The 17,643-nt window shown below is 24.6% G+C and overlaps 2 protein-coding genes across 3 annotated transcripts in view; both read right to left on the bottom strand.

Annotated features, from left to right (window-relative positions):
* Positions 1 to 17,643, bottom strand: part of LOC114120060 (furin-like protease 2) — a 139,276-nt gene that overhangs the window by 73,705 nt on the left and 47,928 nt on the right. For both annotated transcript variants that reach the window (XM_050205015.1, XM_050205016.1), the window contains exon 3: positions 10,678 to 10,782. In XM_050205015.1, the coding sequence (XP_050060972.1) occupies positions 10,678 to 10,782 (105 nt within the window). The remainder of the gene's footprint in view (positions 1 to 10,677; positions 10,783 to 17,643) is intronic.
* Positions 13,801 to 17,484, bottom strand: LOC126551497 (uncharacterized). The gene is made up of 6 exons (XM_050205018.1): positions 17,028 to 17,484; positions 16,513 to 16,952; positions 16,283 to 16,448; positions 15,747 to 15,937; positions 15,489 to 15,651; positions 13,801 to 14,416 (listed from the first exon to the last, which is right to left on the bottom strand). The coding sequence occupies exons 1-6, from the start codon at positions 17,089 to 17,091 to the stop codon at positions 13,953 to 13,955; spliced, it is 1,488 nt and encodes a 495-aa protein (XP_050060975.1). The 5' UTR covers positions 17,092 to 17,484; the 3' UTR covers positions 13,801 to 13,952.

Genomic DNA, 17,643 nt, shown 5'->3' with positions numbered 1-17,643 from the left:
TTTTACCTAACAATTTGTAAGTATATTTTCACGAAAAATGTAACTGTTGTAAGATATTAGTGGCTTTATATATTTATACGTACATAAATTATACATATATACCTAGAGGAGTGAAAATATTTTATAATAAAGGCACTGCGTCATGGGCAGATTACAATATAAGTTATAAGATTAATAATATTTATTAAAAAAAGTTAATATATAAACAATAATAATACTTCAAAAAAAATTATACTAAAGTTTGTAAAATTTAACGACCATTCATTGTGATTTGAAATAATTTAAATCAATTCTTAACACATTGTTCATAAATATAATAGCTTTGAACTACTGATGTATCCCTCAGTTTAACCCAATTGTCTATTTTTTCAATTTTATATACAATGAATTGCAACACAAAACAAAAAACTTTGACAACACATAGAAGTTTAATGTTATTGTTCGGCTAGCCTTTGATAACCAAAATCTATTTTGAGACAATAAAGAACACAACTAACACAACTTTTCACTATAAAAACTGATTAAATAATTCAGCCAATACGCAGGTCTATAAAATGATCAGTCTCAAACACTGTCTTAAATAAGTTTAAAAAACTTAGCACTTAATAAACTTTTCAAACCTCCCACCAAATTTAAACTTAAAATATTTTTGATAACTTTTCAAATTAATTTCTTTATTTATGACACTTAACAGTTAACAACAATATATAATTATATGTGGCTTAAAAGTGATAAAATCATTAAAATGTTGAAAAAATTAAACATCTGTTTTATTCATTTCAAAAATCTAATTACCAGAAGCTCGTTAGAACGTTAAAAGGTAGGTTAGGCTAAATGAATATGTTAAAAAAAAAAACTTCGGGCTGAAATACAGATATAATCCCATACAAAAAGAAACCTCTATTCTCTGGTTATAATGACATTTTAATACATATACACTTTTTCTCTCAGTATTCATAGGAACTACAAATGAGGCTAATGTTTCTACCAAATCCGAAGTTAAAAAAGAGGTTCTTTGTTTAATAAACGGACGAGGAAATAGAACAAAAACCATTGGGAAAAACAGCGGAAAAACCATACATAAGTCAACTCACCATTTGTAATAATTAACAAGATTTTCCTAATGTATGTACGGGATGGAAATGGCTAATTATAATGCTCAGTTATTTTTATTTTTCGTTCATAAAACTATTTAAACAATTACTATATTTACATTCGTCCGTTCATTACCATTTTATGTACATTTTATATCATTATACAGTAAAAAAATTCACTTCGTCCTTTCAATATTTTTAATCTCATTATGTAAGTAGATACAAAGTAATATTATGTAATTTAATATTTTACAATACACAAAAAACTTACACTAAAATATAAACACCGTATAAAATATGAACATTGAACGTAGTTTTAATTTGTAAAAGATTATGTAATTTGTTAACATTGATAAAGTAAGAAAACGAGCGATGTTTTGTTTTCGAAAACAATTCTTTGCAAATATTTATACTTAATAGTCAGATAAACGTAATTTTAATTAAAAATTTAAACATTCTTTAATATACTATTAGCATAATACAGCTCATTTAAATTATCCAAAATACTAAAATATTTCATTTTGAGAAAGTACACAACCATTTTTGGAAAATGCAAGTCTTCAAATGTTTTTAAGATCAATATAGTTAGGTCTTAGATATACTGAATGTCACGAAATCATAAACAACGATTTATAGAATGGTATAGTTTCATTTATAAGCAAACAAGTAACAGTTATATCCAGTAATATTGATAATTTTATTATAAGTTTATTAGTAAATACATATATATATGATGATCCCAAACGTGAAATATAATTTGAGAGATTATTAAATATGAATATAACCTAAATAATAATGAATATGGAACTTTATACTATATAATAGCACTAAAGTAATGAAACAAAACATAAATTAAGTACAGAAGCTAATTCTTATTATAAATGAAATTGAAGCTTAGTGTTTTAAAGACTTAAGGTAGGTAAGATTTTAAAATAGTAGAAGGGTAGATATTTTAGAATTCGTCACTTTGTAATGGACTACACTAAGACAATTAGTACCTTAAACCCGCTCAAGAGATTTTCCTAAAATGCAATTCCCATAAGGTTTATCTCGACCAAAATGAACGAAGTGAGATGACTGCTTATAATTATAGCTCCTACTTATATAATTTACGAACACATTGAACATAAAAAGTAAAAATAAAGATTGTTAACCAAACATTTAAAATTTATACCTTGTAATTGCTTATTAAAAATGTGTAATAGCCAATAACTTGGTAAATCATTGCTATAAAATTCTAAATTGTTTCATTTTTGTTAAAATGTTAATTCTACAGCTATTTATATTTATTAGAGCAAAAAATATCAAATTAGTAAATTTTTAATTTAAAAACGAAATAATCTTTTTTTTCCTGATTAATTTTGAAAAGTAGAAACTGAAGAGTTATTTTTTTGACCTTTCCCCTTCCAGAAGTACTAATGCGATTCAATTTTTTATCAGATACCACCCCCAAAGTTAATGGTTAAATCATTTTTACAGCTTCTAAAAATTACATAAAGTAAACAAAAAAAAACACACAAACACACATACCCACCCGCAAATATCGCTCCGATCGTTAGAATATCTAATACAAAAGAAAAAAACATATTTCTATTTAAATTCCTTATGGTAATTATATACTTTTGTAATAAGCAAAATATTAAATATAGGAATTTTAATTGATTATCAATTATTATATAATCTTATAATCAAATTATTATTATTATTATTGTTGTTTACAAACACAAGTATGAGAAACAAATATGTATTTTGATTTAATTATAAAATGTATTACGTAATTCAAAATGATTTTAAACTATGTTTCACAATTAATTGTTTTATTTATTATAATGTAATTTAATAATTATAAATATATGTATATAATTAAGAGTCTTTCTTTAGACATAATTTTAAGTACTAAGACTATATTATTAAGTCTTAGTATTTAAAATTCTTATCTATATTTTAAAATTATGAAATTAATAATCAATATGATAATAATAAAATATTCAAAATTAAATTCGCACGACACATATTTTAAATAAAACGTTATATTTTTAAACAAAACATTTATTAGTCTATGTTAGGTCTCAAATATAGAAACATAAATAAGTAACTAGGTAGGTTCCTAAATAAAATTATACCCAATCGCAATATTATTCATTCATTTTACTTTTATATTTTTATAACGTAGTAACCGTAGATCGATGAATATAAAATGTATTTACTATAATATAAAATATCATCACGTAGGTGTAATTTTCTAAGAATTGTATACGATGTACAACTAGAAGTTTTGTTTCAAACAATACTGCAACGTTACAGACAGCCCATGAATTAATCTAAGCTAACCTTAACACCTTATTTATAAATTTATAATTTTATACTTATAACGAGTGATACCTCTGGTAGTTATTTAAAAAAAATTATATGTTTGTGAAATTGAATAGGTATATAAACATAAATAAAACTTATATTTTTAACTAATAAATTTAAGTTAGTAACAAACAGTTTATTATTGTAAAAATGAAACAGAACTATAAAATAATTATTTAAAACTTTATAAAATTTAAAAATGTTAAGCAATGCGGCATAAACATGAGAATTTGTGAAAAACGACTGCCTACAAATTTGTCCAAAATCCAAGTGATTAAATGCATTTTACATCGGGACTTTCATTATTCTGATCTATTAATTATGAAGAAAATGTTTTGTATGTAATATTATATAAATGGAACGCGAAATTATAATATTAACCAAGCACAACTTTCGTTACGTTTAACAAACTTAGTATACACACCATATTAGTCAGATGCGATTCTGCAGTGGGTGCGACATAACACTGTAATATTATAATATGGTCTATATCTGTAAGTTAATTATTGAATGTACACATGTAATGTCCTGGGTTAATTAATATAATATCGCGGGAAGACTCTTTCCTAAATGTGCGTGCCCCATAGTCGTCAAAACTATGTTGTGCAATAGTCACCGACGTCCTGAATTGTATCAGTCGCCACAATGCGCAATAATCTTTAAATAATGTTGATTCGTGTCATGATAAGTTATCTGTTTTTCAATAAAATAATATTTGATTAAATTTTATAACTTTGTTTTTGGCTGTTTGCCTGTATAAAATTATACCGTGTATCGTGGTTCATTATAAATAAATCAAATTTTAATTTTAATTCAAAAATACACATACGTTTTATCTTTATTTCGTTTTAGTTCAATACACCATATTATTATTATTTATGAATATCCCCATTGGATCAACGCGATGTTTTGAGATAAACCACTAACTACTTTTCAAAATTAATATGTATTCCATAATACATTTTTCCTTCACTGATGAATTATGTGTGTTGATGGTTTACAGAAATTTAGCGTTACCTGCAAGAACATACAATGAAACGAATTCCAGCATTCTTGGTTTACATTTTTCGACAAGAAAACGTTTTTAACGGAATTTTATAATTATTTCATACACGCATAGGATAACATTTCATGAATTTATAGTACACATTTATTCTTTTTAATATTTTCAATAGTAGGTACGTAATTTAAAAATAAAATAACTCATAAAACTTAAAGTTTAATAAAAAAAAAAAAGATAAAAAATAGTAACGTCATATTATTATTTATAAACATGATTTGTGTGGCTATTACTCTTGAAATAAAACACTATTTTATTCACGATTAAAAAATTGAAATATCAATTATTTTACCGAATAAAAGAACTATAATTCATTAAGTATTCTATCCAAAATGAAATGTGCCCTAATAAATAAAGGTGCATTATGTGTCATTTCTCATTAGTTATATTATGTTTCTTTGTCACAATTGTTTAATTTCAATACAATTGCGATATTTGTTATAGTAAAAAAAAATATCTATATTTAGATGCTGCAATTTTGTATAATTATATATATATACATATACGTTTTTTTAATGTTTAAAAACTCAAAATAATTTTTCCTTACTTGATTATAAGTCGATACAAATTTGTACACTATATAATATATTTTACTTTCCAATACTAATTAAAATTGAAATTTGTAAATGGGAACGAGTCATAAGTCATGGGTACTCTTTGAACCAACGTATATTTATTTAAACAAAAAAACGGACAATGTTTGGATACCAGGTGGTTAATACATTATTTTATCAAAAGAATACAATAGAAAATGGTTTACAGTGATAAATGATGACCGTGTAATTTAAGTCATTGTGAACAGAAATCCTTAATTTTAATATTATCCCTAGATCGTTGACTGATTCTCATGTTAAAACACAGTATAAAATGTTTGCAAAATGTAAGGTATTTAGTTTTTATTATACAAATCGATAATTTCATTATTAATTATAATAATATCACTGTAATATTAACTTAATAAATAATACTCAAGATTTTTCGAACATTTCAGCTTCACAATAATATATTTTAGTTAAAAATCATAAAAATAAAAAAAAAAGGTTATTAAAAAACACCAACAGTTTAAAATTATTATATTGTTTGTACTACATAGAAAACCTATGGAGAATGTTGTGTTAAACATTCAAGATTTTCGTCTGATAAATCAAAATATTGTCATAAATTAAAATAAAATAAAAATATTAATAGAGTTGAAAACTTCAAATGTTAACTCAAAAAGAGCCAATATTTTTTCAAAATTATAACTGTAGAAAATACTAATATGAATATTTTATATAGGTATATTATAAAAAAAAATTCATGTTTACAGTTATTATTTTATTAATATTTTAATTGTTACAATAAGATAAACAATAAAATTATTAAAACAAAAATTATTTTTGTCGAAAATTGGTTAAGCGTAGATAAATATTTTTATTTTTTCGTATATTTTGAAAAGTAGGAAAAGAAAATTGTTGATCTCGATCCCCCCACCAAAAAAAAAAAATCTACTAGATCTAATTTGTTACCGGAAATCAGTCACAAAGTTTAAAATTCTAATATATTTTAATCCAAATTTGACGTCAGGAAAAAAAATATTCGTTGTAAACTATAATACATATTATAAACCCCTTTATCTGAAAAGCCGCACTTATAGTTATAAATAATAATTATATACGAGTTTGAATGTACACAGAGGTCAGCTTAGATGTAGAAACTTTATGACCACATTTTTTTTAGACCGAAAAATTGATTCTTAGACATGACAGATAAAATATGTGCCCAGTTTAAATTCAAAACCAATAGCATTATTATATAACCATTATTTGAGCATAAATACTAAAAACACAGAGAGTTTTGTATTGAAGTGAATTTTAATCGACCCTTTCACCGTCCCTCGAAGAACTATATTATTATCATTATAATAATTATTATTAAAGACCAAGCTACGACTACGATTTACTTCGCGATGCACAATTTCTATGGAGTGACCCTCGACTAAGGTAATTTTGACGTAGTACCGAAAAATAATTGAGGTACCTATATACTACCTCCATCATACTATATCGGGAAAGACGAAAAATCGCGTGCCACTATATTGCCTGTCCGCACGATATACACACAAACTTATGGAAGGTTTTTGCGATATTATTGTTATTATACATAATATTGCGAATCATAAAACAAAACGTAATTATCTAATACGTGCCATTACATCAGACGCTAAAAATCACAGATGTGAACTGATATATACCGCGTGCCGATACACGCCAATTATCAGCACGAAATCTAGAATAATATTATAATAATAATATCCTTATAAACTATCATTATAGAATCTTAGAATACAATAAAACTGTATTTAATTTTTTTTTTTTTTTTAATTACGTATTGCATTTTGTGATAATGGCTTATACCTACTACAGTGTGTTTTTTTCCTAATTTGCGTTTATCTCTGTAATTCGTTTATTCGATATAATGATAGATTGGGAAAGATACAAAAATAAAAGTTAATTTAGTTATAAAAATAAACACTTTTCTGGATTATTAAAATTAAATTATATCATATTCATAATAATAATTGACTTCCTGGTTTATAACGTCGAACCACCGGTGTCCGATTGTCCGATCGCGTATGTGCATTTTAAATATATAGAAACATAATAAAATTAAATTAAATACATTATTTTATAGTTGAACGTGTCATCAGCTTATGGTTTCGTTTTCGAAATTATTCATGGTTTTGTTTTTACTTTAATATCATGTGTTAATTGCACTTCGATTTACAATATATATATTTATTATTAATGGTCCTATATTTTAATAAATTAAATACACTATTATTAAATCAATTTTATAAGAAATCAACTGTTTATAAATCAATGTATCCGATGTATCGAATAATAAATATTGGTTAATTTTAAAATTATACTAATAATTCTACAATATAGTGTAATCAATATGAATTAAATTATTTGTTTCTCAAAGGTTTTAATATTTTTTTATACACTTTTATTCGAATTAGAATTCCATTTAATTTTTTCATTCCTTTTTATTTACTTTAACATATTTATCAATCGCAAAATTTAATTTAAATGGATTATAAAATTAATTTATTCTGTTAGTGATAACCTGTTCCTAAGTAAATTAAATTAATCAGATAAAAAAAATGATACACTGATGTAAATCAAATGAAAATTGTAGTGAATTTCTAGTTGATTTACGTATATTACCAATTAACTTTGACGTTTAACTACAACTTGTATATACATTAATCAACAGCAATGAAACTGCATATATTTACTTTGTTTTATTACCTAATCGAATTAACTTTATTTGTATTATTGTTGTTTACATTTTCTATGAAGGATTAAGAATTTTTGTCAAAATAAATAAGAGTTAACGTTAACTCAGAAATAATGTAATTAGTTATGAAATAAATATCAACATTACGTTAAAGCATTTAGGATAAATTACTTAACTAATTAATTTTGTGTTTGAAAGTTAAGACTAGGTACACAATTTATGACATAATTCCCAAAATAGCTATAAATAACTTGCATTTTATATTATTTTACTCTTATATAACATTAAAAAATTATGTATGTAATGAATATAGGTAGAAAACTCTTATGGTTGATGATTTATTATTTTTGAACCACAAATAATATTTTAAATAAAACGTCACATTAGTTTTCAACTTATTATAATATAAACTGTGAGTGAAACAACTACATGATTTATTTTTTCCAGTATAACGTTAAACTTGTTCAATAAAGTTGTTTTACGATAGTTGACAGAAATATTTTAAGTGGTACTATTTTAAAAAATTCAAAACAATGTTATTATCTTTACGATTTACGATTTTTATTGTTATGCACGTGCCTAACTATATAGCTGTTGAACTTTTGATCCATTCTGTGGATCGTATATAGATATATAACGAATAATAGTCTAACAGTACAAAAGTTATTTAAAACAAAAGAAATAATTCTAAAAAATACATTTATTTCACTAACAATTAAATTACTAAGAAGATAACATAAGCTATAACAACAACTCGTAAGTCAGTAATAAATTAATACGTTTTAAAAGTAATGCGAATAAAAGTATGAACAACACGCAAAATTTCAAAAGAAATAAATGTTAATATATACACTGGTTTATAAAAACACGATTTATTTTATTCCTTATTATAATTACGATTTACGATGATGAATGTATCATACAATATATGTAACCGTTAACAACAATTACATTTACCTTCAATGAAATAAAAATTCTCAGACTAAAAATTATAAATAAAAATATACTGAACATTTTTACTACTGATTGCCATTTTAAAACATACAAACATTTTATCAAACATTTAGAACTGTTATTTAAATTAAAATTGTTTTGTTTTTTTTCTTGTTCAATATCCGTTAAACTAAAAAAAATAACAATTCCCTTTGATAAAAGGAAATAAGTTTTTACAGATAACACTTGGATAGTAAATAAAACATCAATATTATTATGATTATTTGTACACTTGCCAAGCCAAACGGAAACGTTAAGAAATAAAACATCTTTACAACTTTTCAATACGCTCATAGAAGAAAAATATGAGTAAAATAATACCTATATTAAAAAAATATATATATAGTTCATGAAACTTCTAACTACATTTTTAAATGGCAACCACTTAAAAACGCATAAACGATAAACTTTATATTTGATGCATTTTTATTTTTTCATTATGTTTATTGATAGATACAATGATGTCGCTTCCTAAAAATATCAAATTGGATAATCTTTAAAATGCATCATGCGTGCTTTAAATAAAATACTAATAATTTATGATAATATTTATACACATTTTAGTTTTAATATTAAATATTTAACAAATAATAATAATTTATAAAAATATATAAAATTTAAACTACCTTTTATCTACCTACTCATAAATAAATAATTTTGTTTTAAATTTAAGTGTAACTCAATTACTATTTTATAATTGATATTCTTAAAAAAAATGTATTATTTATTATCAATGTGTCTAAATATTTAATAACATTTTTATATAAAATAAATAATTTTTTTCTAAGATTTCTTAATACACTAGCATTCAATAACTTTTTAAGTTTAAGAACAATTTTAGTTAAAAGTTATCATCGTTATTTTGTATAATATACTGGAAGTTTAAATTCAAGCATAATAATAAACCACTTAAAGATCGTTTACTGAGACAAAATAAAATAGTTAAAAGCTCATTTACAATAATTAATAAAAAAAAAAAAGAAACGTACAACTATAGTTCCTAAATACTTAATAACCAATACAAATCATCTAAAAACATTGAATACGATTGGTTGGAAGTATTTTTTTTTACAATTTTCAACGAACAACACACAATAGTTAATTCGTCATGTTATTACTTTATGTGCTCATATAATATAAAGTGATATATAGTATGATGATTACAAACCGATAAATCAAAATGTTAATATCGATTAAAAATATTTGACGAAAATATAAGTAACCCTCTCCGCAATTGTAGTAATAATTACACATTATTTATTGACAAGCAGTGGACGACTGCAGGAATGTTTTGGGTTCAATAAGATCGTAGATCAGAAATATACAGAAGTCGAATTAAAATAATCGTTTTTTTTTTAACGAAAAAAATGCTCATAAACTTTCGCTCTATCGATAGTATACATCGTCGAATTTATTTCTTACAGCTCGGCTTGTGAATTGTTCACTCGACCAGAAAACACCACTTATAGAATGTTTTGCCGCGCGTGTGTGATAACGGCGCTAAGACTCGCCTACGCCGTTCGCATTAAACGAGGCGTCGAGTGAATGGTTGCGTGTATAATCGGCGACGGTAATGAACGGGGAAAACTCAACAAACGTATATACACGGTGCGCGTTTCGTCTTAAAATATTATATAATATAACTTATTCCCTAATGAGTGTCTAAGCCGGCAGCACGATACACATATAATAATATATTGAATACAGTTTCGACAAAGCAAGGTTGAATTGTGATAACAAATTATAATAATAATGATAAAAACATATTAATAATATTGCGAAGGCACTTTGGCAACCTACATATACACACGTATTATTGTCATTTAAACGTTATTGTTGTAATCCGATAATCGTAATTGTATTATTATATTATTATGAGATGGCACTTACGTCGGGTTCGTCCGTGAGTTTCTTATGATGTACATCGTTGGCGTCCATTGACCGTTTGTGCACGTGTTTATGTTCGAAGAGATAAAAACCCTCCAGACTGCCAATCTATAAAAAAAAAAACGGTTCGTAAAAAATCTTGCCTATTTAATATATTTTACTTACACATGACAAAATATAATAATACATATATAAAACACACATCATAAAGTATAGTACTGCTGGATTAAACTAGAAAGTCGGATTACATATGTTTATTAGACAGGTATAATAAAAAATACAACGACTGAATTAATATTTGAAATATACGAAATTAATACATTGAACGGTTGTATAAGCGTGTGTGCTCTCAACACAACTCTTTGTGGAACCGTTTAATTAAAAAAAAATTGGTACATAGCTTTCAACCTCAGTATTCAGGAGTAAACGGGGAAGCGTGAAATCTCTTTTAACGGTCTCTTTGAACGTTACATAGCTATTCAAGGGTTATAAGTAAAAAAAAAAAGCAATTTGAAATAGAATAGCTCGACAGAGTACAAAATACCACGACTAAAAACAACGAAATTGTACCCAAAGGAAAAATCGTTTTTGAAATAATATAATTACGGTAAAATACTATACTAAAATGGTTTACTTTACACTATTTAGAGACATAAACACTTAACACATAAATATGAAATGTTTAATTCAATAGTAAAAAAATAATTCTATCAAGACTTATAACTTATTTTGTTTTTCATTTTATTACGTATTACAACAATTTAATAATAGGTTAAGTTAACCTAATAACCTATACTAACTATTATTTCATTTTTGTCATAAACATAAGACATACCCTAATTTAAATTTAAAAACATAATAATCAAATATACAACAACTGAAATTAAAAATAGCCATACATTTTCTAATATTATATTATATTATATTTCTTCTATAAATCAACAATTTTTATTTCCATTTTAAAACTATAGTTGAAGCAATTTATCAAATTTGGTTGTTTTATTGGCGCACTTTAATACAATTAAGTCGGTTAAAGACTTTTAATCATAGGTCAAAACATAATAACATAAAAATTAACTAACTTATTTTCAAGATAAAAAGTGTGTTTAGCAAAGTTATTAAGTTTGTTTTTTTAAATCGAGACATTTAAAATGCATGCAAATGCGATTAGTCTTCTGATAGTATACATATATAGTTATAAAATAAAATGAAATAAAAATCCTCACCAAATTCATCTTACAGAGCTGTTTTTAAGCCTCATCCCTTTCATCTTCTCGTAGAAAATAGAGAAAACGTGTTAACGTTGCAAGAAGAGTTCTACTTGCACGTGGTTAGCATACTTCACATTGACCAACGGATACGTGACAACAAAAAATGATAGAGAGAAACTAATGTTTTTTTTTTATCCTTCTCTCCAATGATGTTAGCAGACATAGCGACTACAGTCATGATGATACAGTGGTTTGACATAATAAAAACGGTCTACCCAACTCGCGTGATTCTACCAACATTTATTATACCCGGGCCAAAACACAACACGCAACTGTTCGCTGTGTGTCACATACCATTCACTCATGCGTTCAACGTTGGTAAATTTCAATCCGAAATTCCACAATGTGCCTAAGTTCCCATATTTAAGCGGATTTCGTTTTGGTATTTTCGTTTTAAATTGAGTAAAACAATAGCTTTGAGCACTAGAAATTTTCAGAAATTCCAAGGGAATTCACTATACTGGACTGCAAAAACAAAAATAATTCATTGATGTACATTTGTATGAATAATATTGTTCAACAAACAAACCCATAATGTATTTGTAATTGCTATAAGATCCAAAAAAAAGTGGATAACATTTTACTGTACAGTACACTGAAAAAAAAACTGGAATCATATTGATAATAATGTACGTAGATTTGATAATAACATTGTCAGTATAGAGCCAACAAAGTTTTATTGTGAAATTAATAAACCATGTTGTTGAAAATAACAGTCTTGAATTTATAATACCAATGAGTCAAATTGTCAATTCAACAATAATTATGGTTGAAATAATAATATATTTCTTATCATAATCATAATGATAGTCATAGTGACAATTATGTTTTGTTGCCAATACAATAACGTTTTTAAATACTACAAATAACATTGTTGAACCAACAAAATTATAATTTTTCTAGCAATTTTAATTGTTAATTTAACATACACATCTTATAATAAAAATTATATATATTCTTGTCAAGACAAAAACCTTTTTTAATACCACAAATATCATTGTTGAATCAACAAAATTATTATTGTTTCAATAATTTTAATTGTTAATCTTCAATTTATTTATTTGTAAATTTTCAAAATGATTAGACTTAAGTTAATGTAAAATGTATTTTATTAAATTCATATAAATTAATACAAAACAATCTCATTGAATCACTTAATTAAAAACATAACTAAAAAACAAAACAATATAATTATATAATTTGTGTTGTAAAAATTTACAGTTAAAATAAAAGTAATTAAAAAAAAAAAATATCAAATTGTAGTATAAAAGTAACAAAATATTTATAGTTCAAACAAAAAAATTAATGTATAATGTATAAAATTAATTCAAAACAATATCTTTAAATAATTTATAATGTAAAAATTTACATCTGAAATAAAAGTAATTAAAAAAAATTCAAATTGTAGTATAAAAGTAACACAATATTTATAGTTCAAACAAAAAAATTAATGTATAAAATTAATTCAAAACAATATTTTTAAATAATTTATGATGTAAAAATGTACTGCTAAAATAAAAGTAATTAAAAAAAAAATTCAAATAATAATATAAAAGTAACAAATTTTTAACTAACATTTATATTATTTAATTCAAATAAAAAAATGCATGTGTAACATATGAAACTTAATTAAATCAAAACAATATCATCAAATCACTTATGTTGTATAAATTAATAACTGAAAAAAAATTCAAATTGTAATATAAAAGTAACGCAAATTTTTAGCTAACGAAGTAACAACATTTGTATATATTATTATATTTAAGCAATAAAACGTATGTGTAATCTATAAATCTATATTTAAAAAAATACATACAGCTTAAAATATAACTCTAAGAGTAATAGTTAATAAGGATAATATGATAATTTATAATAATGTATTAAGAATCTAGTTAGATCCTGGTTGACATATTTTGTCAATATATAGAGAATAGTGGCAAGAATTACCTATGTATGCCAGTATGATTTTAATGGTCGAATAAAAGAAAGAAAATAAAAGTATTTAATTTAATTGTTTATATCTGACAAAAATTGGCTCAAAGTATGGTAAGGTTTGTCATATTTTGTATTAAAACAGTAAAAATATTTTTGTATAAATGTCCATACAATACTACTGGCAGGTGGATATTCCAAGTTAAAAAGATGAAAAATCTTAAAACATATGTCAATTGCAGATAAAATATTAAACATTCTATACTTTATGGAATCAAAATAAACAATAATTTCTTTATGGTTTAATGGAGTACCAACGAGAAGAATGAATGGTTGAATAGGCATATTTTCATTTCCAAGATGCAAAATATATTCTTCAATTTCGCCAATTGTATTTTTGAATACAAAAAATGTATCTTGGGAATCTCTAATTGAGTATTTAATTTGATTTTTTTTCCCATTACCATCCCTTGTTACTTTCTTAGAAGTAGGTACAAATATGGAATGTAGTAAATAAAAAAAAACTGTATTTTTTCCACCTATAAACAAAAATGTAATTTGTAGAATTTTATATAATTTAAATCAATAATAACAATTATCTTTAGAGGTAAGCGTGGATTGGGTCCAATGGAATTAGGATTAATCATAGGCGGAGATCAGGGGGGTAAGACCCAATACCAATTTATTTTTTACGGTAATATACCGAACAATTAAGTTACAATTCACAACAAAAAATATTGTAATAATAATATTAATGTAATTATTGTAATAATAAATAATCATTAATTATATTGTGTTTATATTGTACATATTTTGTATCAATTGGCCATTAATATATAATAACATATTATTATTACAGGTACTGTTCTATTTATAGATGGGGGAAATATCATTTCATTTCTAATATTTGTTATTTCTCGAGAAGCGATAATAATTAATAACCCAACAGATAGGGGGCTATTATGGGAAAAACGCTATACCTGTATTAGACCCGTTGTAACGTTTATCATGATTGAATGAAATGTACCTAATACCTATTCGTACATTCTGATGGGTATCGTTCATTCGTATTCGTACAGTAATTCCGTAACCTTGTGCGTAACCGTATTGACTATTTTGTACTTAATTTTATTTTACTTATTGTTTGATGTTATTGGGAATACATTTCTTTTGAGATTGTGATTTAGATTTTTAATAAATAATTTAGTTCAAATATGTTTGAAATATTTAAATTTAAATCAAGGTTTTTCTAGTATGAGGAAAATAAAAACATGGCTAAGAACATCTATATACAACAAAAAGAATTTAAAGAACTTTCAGTATTATGTATTGAAAAAGGTAAGACTAAAGTTTTAAGTAATGAAGCTATTTTTTTTGTTTGTAAGCATTTAAGATATTGTGATAACGAAAATCTTCCACGATTTTGATGAGTGATTTAATGTAAAAATTGTCCCTACAGGTCTGTTTGGCATCTAATATTTGAGCCCCCTTCAATATTTCATATAGAATCTCCGCCTATGGGATTAATTATAGTAATTCACGATTAACTTATAATTTGATGTAAATAGTGTAGTAATTTTGTATTATGGTAGTAACAATAAATATAATTACTTTCTGTGATGCAGGAAGAATTTTTGTATTCTTCAAATAATTTTCTACTAGAACTATCTTTTATTTTTATTTCGAAGAGTTCCTTAACCTTGATGTGTTTTTGTTCATAAGAATTAATAAAGTCTGGGCATTCTGGATACAATTTTTTAAAATCAATGTCAACCTATAATAAGTATATCATATAACATTTTTATTTGTAATTAATTGGTTTGTATATATTATATAAGTGAAATTGGTAAAAAATTTGATTGAACTTACTAATCTAAACCCATAAGGCAATGTGTAAGGCTTCCACATTCCCATTATTTCTTTTGTAGAATTAGTGTTTTGAATGGAATTGAGTCGATAATTTACAGTTTCCTTCCACAACTTTTCCAAATCATTAAAATTTGAAAAATTATTATTGTTTTTTATTTCATCTACTGCATATTGAACACTCTGTTCCGGCTCTAATAACAGTAAAAGAAAAAAAAAAAATCAGTATTTAAAACTTAGGGTAAGGTCAAGAATAAGGTTTCTAGTTTCTTTACATTAGAGTAGTTTATAATATTATTGCAAAATATAATAAATCAGTAAGTTGAAAAGTGTAATACAAATGCATCAAATTAGGTACAAAATTGAAAAGGCACTGCACTTAAATAAGCTAAAGAAACATTTTTGAGCGACTAACTGTAGAGGTTTGATTTTGTAGTTAAATTAATAAAGGTAGTGTTTTTGAATAATTATATATACTTTTGCAACATATTTGTAATACCAATTCAACTAACAATTTAAAATGTTCTATATAATCTTACCAAACTCTGTGCAATGCTTACGACCACTATGTTTTTCTTGATTTCTAGAAGTCAACTTTGTTGCCACTAAACCTGTTGTCTTAAGAAGCCTTATAGAATTATAATATTTAGCGTATAATTTTCCCTTAGGGTTTTTATTTGAATCGTGCTTCATAAAATACAAATCCTGTAAATAGCCAAAACAGATTGTACTTAAAAATTTTAGGTAATATTAAATAATAGTTATTTACTTTCACTTCTGTAGGAAATATAGACACTAATTGATTTGCCAACTGTTCTGCCAGGTTCACAGACATGTTTATCTTTTTAGTGATGACCCAGTTAATTACAGTATCTACTAACATTGATCTTATACCGTCATTCAATTTTTGGTTTGACTTATAATATTGAAGTATCATTAAACCAGTGTTTGATGAATTTAATACTTCTCCTAAATTTATACTTATATTATTAATATTATTTTGATGATGATATTGAATAGGTTGATTAGTAGAGGCTTTTAAATTCAACTGTGGTGTGTTGGTAGACTTCATATCATTTTCTTGAGTTTTTTGCCATTTTTTTAAATTATATACAAACAACAGTCTTATCCCTAATGGAAAATGTTTTAGAAGTTCATAAGCTTGATCAGCTTCCATAATTATTATACCTTTCATACAGATAAGTTCATCTAAACAAAAAGATATTTTAATTTTATATTTTTTAGTTTAATCATGTAATAAATAAAAATGTAACAGGTATTCACCTAGTAAAGTTTGAAAAAGAAACCCTAAGCCCCAATTAGTGAGTAAATCATGAAGGGGTACCATGTCATCAACTGGATATTGATATCCCTCCAGTGTAGGTACATTTAAAAATTGAGGATTGGTCGATTCCTGAACATTTTCGTCCCTAAAACTATCCTACACATGCACCATCAATTTTATATTAGTATTTGATATTTGTATATATAAATAATATAATTATATTATGAACATAAAATATTAAAACAGAAAAATTATAATAATAATATTACAGTAGTAATATTTAAAATTCCTTTAATGGTACATAATCATGTAAGTTTGTTAAAATTTACATACAAAAAGTAAACATATACTTACATTTGAATTACTGCAGTTCCAAAAATCGTTAACTAAGGCTAAATCCGAATCATTACCAATTGCAGTATTATCATTCATTTTGTTTCTTAATAAATAAAAAAATATATATATATACATATGTACAAATTACTAAATTAGGTATAATAATTATGTTTAATAAAATTCTTTAAGGCGAATCATCAATTTGCCTGATGATACTTCATTAATATTTATAGGAGGGCCACTAAATTCATCGATACCTAAGATCAAGCAGTTATTTAA

This window comes from Aphis gossypii, chromosome 3 (genome assembly GCF_020184175.1).
Source record: "Aphis gossypii isolate Hap1 chromosome 3, ASM2018417v2, whole genome shotgun sequence".
Lineage (NCBI taxonomy): Eukaryota > Metazoa > Arthropoda > Insecta > Hemiptera > Aphididae > Aphis > Aphis gossypii.
Note: the sequence above shows the minus strand (reverse complement) of the source record. Positions and strands in the feature narration are given on the sequence as shown.

Bases quoted from the DNA above. Each gene is read 5' to 3' on its own strand.
- LOC126551497 (XM_050205018.1), bottom strand. From the start codon at position 17,091: ATGGTACCCCTTCATGATTTACTCACTAATTGGGGCTTAGGGTTTCTT. The intron at 15,938-16,282 runs GTAAGATTATAT...TACTGTTATTAG, and splicing joins TAAGCATTGCACAGAGTTTG to AGCCGGAACAGAGTGTTCAA. The intron at 14,417-15,488 runs GTAATTATATTT...TTTTGTTTATAG, and splicing joins TTCTTCCTGCATCACAGAAA to GTGGAAAAAATACAGTTTTT.